At 30.8% G+C, this 12,672-nt stretch overlaps 1 protein-coding gene across 1 annotated transcript; it reads right to left on the minus strand.

Annotated features, from left to right (window-relative positions):
• Positions 1–831: 831 nt before the first annotated feature.
• On the minus strand, positions 832–2,314 carry LOC124924815 (protein HYPER-SENSITIVITY-RELATED 4-like). The gene is made up of 2 exons (XM_047464805.1): positions 1,301–2,314; positions 832–1,221 (listed from the first exon to the last, which is right to left on the minus strand). Exons 1-2 carry the CDS (start codon positions 2,312–2,314, stop codon positions 832–834), a joined length of 1,404 nt encoding a protein of 467 aa, XP_047320761.1.
• Between the last annotated feature and the right edge of the window lie 10,358 nt (positions 2,315–12,672).

Genomic DNA, 12,672 nt, shown 5'->3' on the forward strand with positions numbered 1-12,672 from the left:
CATTCTAGTTAGGTTTATTAAAAAAACCTTACATCATTCAATTTTAATAGTTTACTCAATTTTTCTTCCACCATTACATAATAAGATGGATAAACATTTGATCAACCTTATTTTGCCATACATGCCTATAAAAAAAATTATTCAAACTCAATCAAGATATGTCTTGAACATATAAACCTAAATAAATTAAAATATGAGACATTAAAAGTTTATTTTTTTTTAGAATCAAGAGTCTTGTCCAAGATACATTATAGAAATTAGGAAGATTCTCGTGCGATACACACGGATACAAATATATTGTTACAACGTTCTCGCGTTCATCAAATTTGGTGTTGAATTTAAAATATAAAGTATTATTAGCCTAATTAATTATAGGTTTCGTTATATTTATTTTGTTAGGTTGCGAGTTCGAAACATACCTATAACATTTTTATTTTTAACCGTTTTAAGTTTATGGGCGGGTCAACCAGAATTCGACCCAAATATCCATTTACTCTCACAGTCTCCATATATATCCAAATTAACTACAACTCTCGACCCGACAATTCGAACACTTTCAAAATTAAGCATCATTATGTATATATAGATTAGGAATGAGAGTATTTTCCAAAAATATTTATTTAGTCTTTTTAATATAGGCTAGCTTTTCCTTTACCAAATTCATTGTTGGAAGTCACCAAATTCATTTTAAATACTAAAACTTTTTAATTGTTATGAAGAAGTTCAAACTCATACATAGTATTATAATCTCCTCCAATTATATTGCAGTTTGTGCACTTATTTATTGTCTTCAACTTGAACATTTTTTTTTCTTTAGACTTGTTATATATCTTATTCTTCCTTTATTCTCAAAGCTTCCTCTTCTTCATTTTTCTTAATTTTTTCTTTCAAATAATAGATCACGCCTTCAAGCGCGATCTCATGTTGCTCGCTCTTCAATAATTGTTCTGCTATTTCAGCCGGAGTTGCCATAGCCATCTCCAATACAAAGTTCACGTCGTCGAATAAAGGATGTTCGATCAAGCCTAAGTAATTCTTAGCTAGAATTTGGAATCCACAAAATGTGCAATAAGACATGTGGACGTGCAAGTCCATTCGCCCAGGTCGTAATAGAGCTAGGTCCAACCGATCTTTGTGATTTGTAGTGAAAATGATGATCCGCTCGTCCCCACAACTCGACCATAGTCCATCAACAAAATTTAGAATACCCGACAATGTTACCTAAACAAAACAAAAGAAAATGAAAAAAATAACTCTTAAGAATTTGTGATATATAAAAGAGATAGGGGAGGAGGCTGACTTGGTTGGTCTTGTGGTGCTTAACTATGTTAATAGTCTGAGCCTGAGTGGATTGAATCGCCTTCATCATCCTCTGATCGGCCTTCCTATCCTCCACATCAAGGCTACAATCGATATCCTCCACAACCAGAATCGACTTGTTCGCTGTCGAAATCAACAGTCTCCTCAGATCCGAATTACCATGAATAGAGGTCAGCTCAAGATCATAGATATCAAAATTCAGGTAATTCGCAATCGCAGCGATCAAGCTGGTTTTTCCAGTGCCGGGAGGACCATAAAGCAAGTATCCTCTCTTCCAAGCCTTCCCTACCGTCCTGTAAAACTCCTTCCTCCTGATGAACATATCCAGATCTTCGATTATCATCTTCTTCATGTCTCCATCCATGGCTAATGTATCAAAAGTTGCAGGATGCACCAGATTAACCCCGGTCCAGGGACTACCATCGCTCGAGAATCTTCTGGTGTCGTGATTGCCGAGAGTAAAAATCTTGAGATTCTTCCTCTGTTCGTTGAGTTTTCGGGATTCTTCAAGGAGGAACGGGAAGTAGGAATCGAACACTAACTGTTTGTGTTTCTTATTGAAAACGAGTCTATAATATCTAATTCGACTCGATGATTTCCCCTCTTGCGTGACCTGCCTCCATTTGAATTTTGCGCCGTTGAAATAATCCAACATCTTCCGATTCTCCGCCATTGAGGTGTAGATATTGGTGTCCTTTTCGGGCATGGTGACTCTGAAAGTTGAGGTGGATTGGAAGATCTTAGAGCCTAAATAGATTTCAGCTGCCTTGTAGAGCTGATTGAAGCCAAAGCCGTCGAGTTCTTCGATGATTAGTGTGATTTCGGAGGAGATTGATTTGTAGATTGTTGCGATGCCTAACCTGAGATAATAGCGGAGTTCGTGTGGGATTAGGTCACGGGAAATGGAGCGGATGAGGACGACAGTGGCAGCAACAGAGGCTGCCGTGGAAATGGCATTCTGCAGAGAAAGCTGGAGTTTGATGTCGGAGAACATGGTGAGATAACTGATTTCTTCAACATATATATTAATAATGGAGAGGGCGGCGGCTGTTTATGGATTGGAGGAGAAGAAGAAGGACAAATGCAAAAGGTTGCATTAATTCAATTTAACAAGTATTTATAAACAAGACTTTTTAACTTTACATGTCTTCATTGCTTCACTTTTGTCTTTTGTTTCTTTGTTTGTGGAGTTGGTAATATTTCAATAAATATATAAAAAAACAAAAATATCATATTTAACCTTTAAATTTCAACATGGCGAAAACATTTGTGCTTGGTTCGGCGAATTTTAAGGATTCTTTTGCGCTGAAAAATGTTTTTTCTTCCCCATTTCTTCCTTAGCCTGCAGAGACCATTGTTCGTCTCTTCCACTCAGTGTCGAAAATGGCATGCCTTCAAATTCGAAAACCCTTCTCTATGAACAAGTTTGTCTCTTCCTCTCTGTATTGCAAAAATAACAAGTTTATTTTTTATTTTTCAGGAGGATATCATTCTTGGATATGCATCCAAGTCTGTCGAAAACATTTAAAGATAAGTTAGGTTTATCGGCCATGTTCGGGACTTTTTTCATAGATTTGGTTGTTAGATTACATTGTTAAGGTTTATATTATTTTGATACTACTTTTTTTTTGGGTTGTTTTGACGCCAAACATGGCATTGTTATGTTGAAAATAGTCCATAAAAATTTCCGAGACATTTTTCATGTTTAAATTAACTTTTGTTCCAATTCTTTATGGAATGCAGATTTATGAAAAACTCCCGAACATGTTATGTTAATATAAACTTGAATTTCAAACCTGTAGTCCATAAACAATTCCTAAACATGGTTATGTTCGGGACTTTTTTCATGTTCAAAATAACTTTTGTTCCAGTTCTACATTCCACATGAAAAATTTCCGAACATGGCTTTTTTATGTTAATATAAACTTGAATTTAAAACCTGCATTTTATAAAAAATTCCAAAACATGGCAATTTTTCTGGATATTTTTTATGTTAAAAAATATCAGTTTTCAGTTCTAAAATTCATACTAAGCGCCTCATAAGGGCATGTTCAGTGCCTCATAAGGCCATGTTCGGGACATTTTTTATGTTAAAAAAACTTCAACTTTTCAGTTCTAAAATCCATTACAAAGTCTCGAACATGACCATGTTCGAGACTTTTTTATGTTCAAATAAACTTGAATTTCAATTCTAAAATTCATTAAAAAGTCAACCCTCTAACGTTTTTGTTGGAACAACTTAAATATGTCTTGAGTGTAGAAGCTTTGAAATTGCCTTTAACATCATAGTCACTAACAATTGGTATAAGAGAATTAAACGATTGAAAATCCTATTTATCTTATTTCTCAATATTCTTCAATAAAGTCTTATCATATTGCTCCACGAATTGTTTGAGGGATGTTTTGAAGTGGACAAAGTTATCAAAAAAACATTCATACTTTCACTCCATTGAGATGTAAATATTCTTGCCCAAAATTTGTCTTTCAATTAAACATGTATCAATTTTCATCTTTCCAAAAATAAAGAATTCAACCAATCATTATCTTCTAGCTGAAATATTCTATTAGTCTCGTCCAATCATTTTTGCATTGTTGAATACAATGTTTTCAGCATTTCTTTATTAGTTTAAATTCAGAATGACTTCCAAATTTTGTAGGAAGTTTATTCATGATATGCCACAAATAAAACGACAATGAGATTTAGAAAATACTTCTCAATTGCAATTGTCATGGACAGACATTGGTATATGATTATGGCATTTGGAGCTCGACCAAGCATACATGTCAACCAAGTTGTGAACAACCAAATGAAAGACTCTGAATCTTCACTTGACAATAAGCCACATCCAAATAAAATGGATTGACCATGATGATTGACCCCGAAAAATGGTGCAAAGGGCATGTCATAGGAATTAGTCAAATAAGTTATATCTAAAGTGATAACATCAATGAAATACTCATAGGCACCTGCACATTCCATCTGCCCAAAATATGTTTCTAATTCGGGGTTCCTCATCCAAATAAAGCAAGTAGAATAGTTAAAGTTCCTAGTTTGTATTCTTAAAAATAACTACTAAGTGCTTCAGCATTCTCACTCCTAACCTCAACTTTTGAGCTTCCGTAATGTAATTTCTATATGTTCTTTCATCAAAAGATATGTTATGATACCCTCCAATTTCCACTACAAATGATTGAAAACTTTTGGCAAAAGTTATTATAGCTTCATCATTTAAATACAATTTTCTCTTTGCATTTTCGTCTATTACTTTGTAGGATTTAATATGTCGTATCTTCACAGGGCTTAATGTATGGTTGTGCACAAGACATACACTTGTTATCACAAAATTCCCTTCATTCTGAATGACTACATTAATCTTAGCTTTACCGGTTGTCTTAATTGTAAGTCTAGGTTGTAAAATATTTTTGGACATCAATGCTTTCATACCACTTTTGGCACAAATAATGATAAAGTATTTATGTTTACTATCTTCACCATTTTTGGTCCCTACTTTTCAAATGCCGAATCCAGTTGATTGGGCATGTGATTTATAAAATTTACGAACTTCTTCTTAGGAGAAAAATGTCATTCAAACATTGAGAATTTGACTGCGAAAAGGTCATTCCTAATTAGTTTGAACTGAAAAATAAAAGATTTATTTAAATAATCAACTATCTTATTTAAATAAATTTAAAAAATAAGTTTTTTTGAAAGTTTTCCTAATGGCCATATTTGAGACATTTTAATGAAATTTAGAACTGAAAAATATGTATTTTTGAACATAAAAAGTCTTGAATATGGCCATGCTCGGGACTTTTTAATGGAATTTAGAATTGAAAATTTGAAGTTCTTTTGAACATTAAAAATGTCCCGAACATGGCCTTATGAGGCGCTAAAATGACTGTATGAGGCACTGAACATGCCCTTATGAGGCGCTGAACATGGATTTTAGAACTGAAAAATTAAAGTTTTTTTTAATATAAAATGTCCCAAACATGGCCTTATGAGGCATTGAACATGCCCTTATGAGGCTCTAAATATGGATTCAGAACTGAAAAAAATGAAGTTTTTTAACATAAAAAATATCCTAAACATGGCCTTAAGAGGCGTTGAACATGCCCTAATGAGGTATTAAACATGGATTTTATAACTTAAAAGTTGAAGTTTTTTTAACATAAAAAATGTCTTGAACATGGCCTTATGAGGCGCTTAACATGCCCTTATGAGGCGTTGAACATGCCCTTATGAGGCACTAAACATGAATTTTTGAACTGAAATTCAAGTTTATTTGAAGCCTAGAGGTGCAAATAACCAACTTTATATGTATTATCAACCTTTGTATAACTCTAGATCTGCCTTCATGGACGATGAAAATGAAAGGTTTGTGCATTTATTTTATACAATACTTTAGTTTATCTTCTATTTTGTAAAATTATTTAGACGGAGAATAATAGATATTAATTGTTTTTTTCAATTGGAATGACTATAAATTAGTTATAAACCATGGAGGAACACTCCATAAGAGTCTTGAAGCAACAAAATATGTTAATGGGTCTAAATTTGTTACATACGTAACATATTTGGATACATTTAACTATTTAAAAATAACTAATATTGCTTTCAAGCTTAGCTTAACTCATATTTTATTGTGCACCAGGTCTTAGTTTATTGGCGGGACTTATGGAAATCAATGACGACACAGACATATTATCAATATGTTCAGTGTTGAATGAGTACAAACAAATTTAACTCTATATGATTCTTCAACTAGGAAACCTTTATATTGTGACAAGAAAACTGATGTTATATTTGGAATCAATTATACCAAGTCAATTGCCAAATGATGGTGATGGTGAAGGTGAAGAAGACGATTCGACATATGAGCCATTTAATGAAGGATTTGTTGATGAAGAAATTGATGATATGAGTAATGATTCGGATCATGGAAGCTTTGAATATGAGGTAGGAGGTGAAGATATAGATTATGATCATTTCGATTTGGAGAAATTGAATCATGAACCAATTCGAAAATCTACTAGAAGTCTAACTTAAATTTCAAATGATAATAAAAATAGGTTTATATATGGAATGACGTTTAAGTCAAAAGAAGATGTGAAAATGGCTAAAAAAAATATAGTTGTGATTAAAAATTGGTTTTGAGGTTAAACGTTACTAGTAATAAAAGAATTCAAGTTATATGTAATAAGGGTAAATGTTCTTGGATCATGTAGGTTAGTAGGGACAAAACTTATGAGACTTGGATGATCAAGATCATTCAATCAGAACATACTTGTTATACTAATAACAAGATTGACTTAGTTACTGCTCAATTTATTACATCAAAATTGAGAGCAAAATTAAGATTAATCTGTCAACGACACTTAGAGTTCTCAAGGAATTATGCAAGACATAACTAAATGCTAAAGTAACTCTCTCGAAGGTTGCTAGAGCTAAAAAAACTTATCTTGTAAAAAATTAAAGATGACAGTTTAAAAAAGTATCAAATGTTATTTGACTATGTGGAGACACAAAAATCTAGAAATTTTAGTTCAACTCAATAGTTGAAGTTAAAGAGAGATGAAGACACAAATGAGGTACATTTTTAGAGAATTTATATGTGTTTTGATGCAAGCAAAAATGTTTGTTGTCGGTGCAGGCTTATTATAGGAGTTGACGGTTGAAAGGGTCATTTGTTGTCTACAATTGACCGAGATGGAAATAATCACTTTTACCCTATCGCATGAGTGGTGGTAGAAACAGAGAGTACAAACTCATGAAGATGATTTTTTTTTATCTTCTATCCAAAGATATTTGATCGATTTTCATTGATAATGTTGGATTGACTATAATGTCTAATATGCAAAATGTATTATTGTTGGTAATTATTTAGATATAAATTTTGTTTTTATATATTTAGTTAATTATTTATTTTTTAAATGTTTCTTATTATTGTAGAGACTACTAGTTGTTGTCCAAGATATTTTTCCAAGAGTTGAGCACATATTTTGTGCAAGGCATTGATATGTCAATTGGTCTAGAAGATTTAGAGGTGGTGATTTTAAGATGCATTTTTGGAATTGTGCAAATTTTACATTTCTAGAAGAATTGGATGCCAATATTCGAAAGTTGGATACGTTAATGGAGGGTGCTACAAAAAAATTTATTTCAGTATTAGAAAAGGCTTGGACAAAGGTTTTTCAACTTGAGACAAGAAAATGTGATAGCATTGAGAACAACATGTGCAGAAGTTTTAATTCAACCATTCTTGTTGCTAGGGAGGCCCTTATTTGCACGATGTTAGAAATGATTAAAAACGCATCATAAAGATGAGAAATGAAAATCTTATATCAGTTCGTAAGTGACCTCACAACATCTCACCTCGTGCGAAAAATTACTCGAATTGAGTAAATCACAATATCATAATGGTCATGTGAATTTTTGTGGCGGTTCTGGTTATGAAGTAACCCAAGGAGATTATAGGCATACAATTGATCATTTGGAAGAAAAATATCCTCGTAAACGGTGGAATATCAATGGCATTTCATGTGCAGATGTTGTTAAGGCAATTATTGATTGTAATAATAACTCATTGGAGGATTACGTTTCTCATTGGTACAAAAAAAAATATGCATATCTCAAAGCATATTCATCTAACATAAATCCTTTAAGGGGGCCAACTCTTGGAACAGTGATATATATATATATATAATGATGCTTAATTTTTAAAGTGTCCGGATTGTCGGGTCGGGAGCTGTGGATAATTTGAATATATATGTGAGAGTAAATGGATACTTGAGTCGGATTGTGGGTTGACCCGCCCATAAACTTAATATGGTTAAAAATGTTATAGATATGGTTTGAACTTGCAACATAATAAAACAAGTATAACCCTTTAACCAACTAGACTAATAACACTCTATGTTATAAATTCAACACCAAATTTGATGAACGCGGGATATTTTAAAAATATAATTTCAACTTTTTAACTAACTAATCTATATATATATATAACGATGCTTAATTTTTAAAATTTCGGATTGCCGAGTCGAGAGCTGTGGTTAATTTGGATATATATGTGAGAGTAAATGATACTTGAGTCGAATTGTGGGTTGACCCGCTCATAAATTTAAAACGGTTAAAAATAAAATTAAAAATACTATAGATATTTTTTTACCGTAATATTTTTTCACGGTTTTTTATATTATTACTCGTGCAAATGCACGGAATACATGCTAGTTCAATTAAATAATCTTCATTCAAAAGTAGGAAAGTAAACTTGAAGACCGAAAAAGAATAGAAGACGACCCTGAAGAACCGAAGTCACAAGAAAAGATGGCTAAGAGAGGAATTATGATGCATTGTTCTATTTGTGAACAAGAAGGTCACAACAATTTTTTTTTATCAAACTAGAGATAATGCAGGTTATCAAAATGCATGTTAATATTTTTTTTGTTATTAATGTATATAAGATGTAACCACAGAAAATGAATGTTCGTGTAACTATATCCATAGAAATGAATGATAATGTAACTATATCATCACATACCACATAAATTGAAGATGACATAAATATATCAATACAAATTTTATTAGTAGGTATAGATAGTACTACTACATCCACACAAATTTTATTAGTAGGTACGACAAATGCAACTACATTTAAATTGAAGAATAATATAAGATATAAAACTTTGTTTAATATATGCATTCGTAACATGTATTCGTAACACATCTTTAATAGATGGAAGTGGAATTGAAAGAGGGAGAGGAAATGAATTCATTGTAGTTTGTGCAAACGAGTTACAACATGGTATCAGGCCTCCGAGCCTAATGTGGATAGGTAGAGAAGCATTGTCAACTCGACAATTACAAGAACAAGTAATTGAGAGGAAAATACAATTATAAGAAAAGGTGAAACAAAGAAAAAAAATAGTTGAAATGTGGGTTGATTTAATGAGCATGTTTAATTTTAGTGAAAACAATGTTAACTTTAATTTCAATGGTTATGAATTTTTTGAGTTTAAGTTCATTAGAAACAATGTTTTTGGTTATGATAATTTTGAAACAATGTTTAAGTTCATGAAACAATATAAATGGAATGGGTGGTTATATGGTTGGTTGTATGGAAAATGGTTGGTTTTCTTTTTGTGCTTTGGTTATATGGTTGAATTGTAGTATTATTTTGGTCAATTAAGTTATGTGTATATGATTGTAAAATTGTTAGGTGGTTATGTTAATTGCTCAAACAAGCTCTTAATAATGGCAATATGATTTTTAGTTATTTGAATTAATTAGATAGGAATAATCCTCTCCACCATGAATTTGCATATATATATATATAGAAATTATTTTAATAAATAAATTATATCATCATTTTGTACTATAGGTTCAAGCTTTGTTTAATCTTCTAAGTGAATTGAACATATCTGTGCATAATAATCAATTAATTAGTTAGTCATATCTTTCTCTTTAGTTAGAATAAGTTAAAGTGAGGAAATAGTATATTTGTAGTTCTTATTAGATTTGATTATGCACTTAATAATTAATATGTTATCACAATTATTAACTATAAAAATAAATAATTGTGACAATTTAAAGTATATGGGGCAAACTATTAATTTAAAGAAGGTTGGTTAAAGTCGTACAATAACAACAAAATTTAGACAATTGTATTACAAAATAAATATCTAAACGAAGTTTTGATAGTTTATAACTTATAACACTTTAATCAAATACACAACACATAAAAAAAGATAAAAATATTTGACAAAGTTTATCTTCACTTCAATCTTCAATGTGTTATTTGCATATTCTAATTGATTTATTTTATCCAATATTGCTTGCAACCCATACTCTAATTCTTTAACTCTAGTCTATAACATCTTTAGTTAATTGATTTGTTTCATCTCATTGATTTGATTTTCGTGCTTTATTATCAAGTCAAAGTATACACATCCAGTATCATTCTAAAAACAAATGAATTACAAACGACTATTAAATTCAATAATTAGAGCATCCATAGAATTGTAATAAAAATGAGATTAATCAAAAATGTATTTACCTTGTCATTAGAACATCCATAGAATTTATTGCCAAACCCTTGTTCTTTCTTGATTGTGCATATTAGACTTTTCAATCCACAATAATAAAAAACATTGCGAAATGTGAAAAAAACATTGCGAAATGTGGAAAAAGACATAAATTGCATTGACGAATTAGTTGATTTGATTGTCTTAGATAGATCTTTAACCGAAAAAAATAAAAATATCATAAACATTAATGGTCAAGTATATTTTTTGCATTTGCACATTAATAATAAGACTAAAGTAGCCTATATAAAATAATATATATTTGCATTTGCACTGATATAAATGGAGGTGAAGTATGATGAAATCTGTCATAAAACTTTAAAAATAGATAAACAACCGGACACCCGAAATGATTCAGTCACATCCCGCTGATTTTTGTCATCGAGTTGACGAGGATCTGGTGCACTAATTTGTGGTTTTAAGATTCCATCCTCTGATTCATCAGCTCCTATTCCTAAAAAAATGAAAAAACTTACATCTTTCTTCGATCCATGATTCACTTTTACCAGTAACTAAACTTAGTGAATGAACACACTAGATCCACATCCACATCTTAATGGGGAATAATGTTTCAAAATGACTTGTAATGGAAAATAAAACAACTGAGGAATAGATGGAAGAGAACCTTGGACCCCGGAGATACGAAGTGGAGGAGAGGAAGGCGCTCCAAATAAGTGATAGGAGAGGAAGGCGCTCCAAATAAGTGATAGAAAATGGCTAGAAACATTTATTTGACTACCGACTCATTGAGAAACTCAGAAGAAATAAGAAAACAAACTATTCTAAAAAGAAGAAGCTAAAATTGAAGTGCAAAAATTGGATACGTAATGAAGGACGAAAAGATGTTTGTCTTTTTGAAAAATGATTATTATTACTTATGTACGTACGAAATATCACCTATGGCTTTTCCTTTGAAGCACCTATTACTGGAATCAGAACCTAGAAAAATTTCAATCAGGTTAGTATGATAATATTATGCAGTGTAGTAATCTATAGATGCTTAAAGATTACTCATATCTGTAAGAAATATATAGGTAAATCTGATTGGTCGTGGAAGAAGAACCGTAGATGAAGAGAATAGTCGATGAAGAAGAACAGTCGGCCATGTTGGTTGGATGCTGGATTGAATATCAATGGAAAAAAGAAAAAAAAGAAGAAGTAAGTATTGAGGTTTTATTTATTAAAAAATATAATAAGGAAAAAAATTAATTAACTTTAAATAAGTAACAAAATTTAGTAAGGTTATAAATATAACCTAAATAAGGTAAAAAGTTCTTTAAATGACCCAATATTATAAGTAAAAAGTTTTTAAATGACCAAAATATTATGAGAGTCCTCAATTTAATTTATTCATCTTAATTTTAAAATTTTTAATTTGTTCCAACTTGTATCCAACCAAATGTTTCCAGAATTAATTAACCAATGGGTGGAGATCAATCGTGGTGTTCAAGGCAGGATATATTAAATTGATTTTTTTTAGAGGAGTGATATGGATAACATCATCTCATTTGTTGAAAAAAAAAGGAAAAAATGGAAGAGGAAGAGAAGAAATAAATTTTTATTTTTGTTAGTCAATTAAATTGTGTCACGTCATTCTTCTTTATTCTTTTTTCAAATTTTCTTCCCCAATCATTTCTTTTTTTAAAATTCATTCAACTGAAATTAAATTCAACCCAATCAAAACTTAACTTAAATCAAATTAACTTATATATCAAAATTAATATTTTGAATTTGGTATAAGATTGTTCAAACCAATATATGCTGGATTAAACATAGTCTCTAATGGTTTTTAAGATAAATAATTTTTTTTATGCTAAGTTAAAAGTCTATCATCACATCCTTACATTAAGTTTAAACCTACTATAATTCTAATTTCTTGTTCTAAGAAAGATTATTTATTTAACACATCATTAAAATCTACACCTTACTTAATAAAGTCTTAAAAAAGTTAGTAAAGCCTTCAAAAAGTATATGAGTATTGAGTTCAAATATGTTGTTTCAGATTTGTGTTCCACTGTGTATCACTTTTATAAAAATTGGTCATTTTAAAAAATGAGTCAAAAGTAACGAAGAGAATTAAAAATCAACTTATTTTGTAAAGGTGGTAAATAGTGGAACACAAAATCTAGAAGAGTAGATTTGATCCATGATTATTATAATATGAAAACATTAAAAGCCTGATTTTAGGGCTCGTCATTGAAACTTAAATGACATTCAATTTCTTTCTATTACATGCATCATTATCAAATTAGACTAATATATATT

Source organism: Impatiens glandulifera, chromosome 2 (assembly GCF_907164915.1).
Source record: "Impatiens glandulifera chromosome 2, dImpGla2.1, whole genome shotgun sequence".
NCBI lineage: Eukaryota > Viridiplantae > Streptophyta > Magnoliopsida > Ericales > Balsaminaceae > Impatiens > Impatiens glandulifera.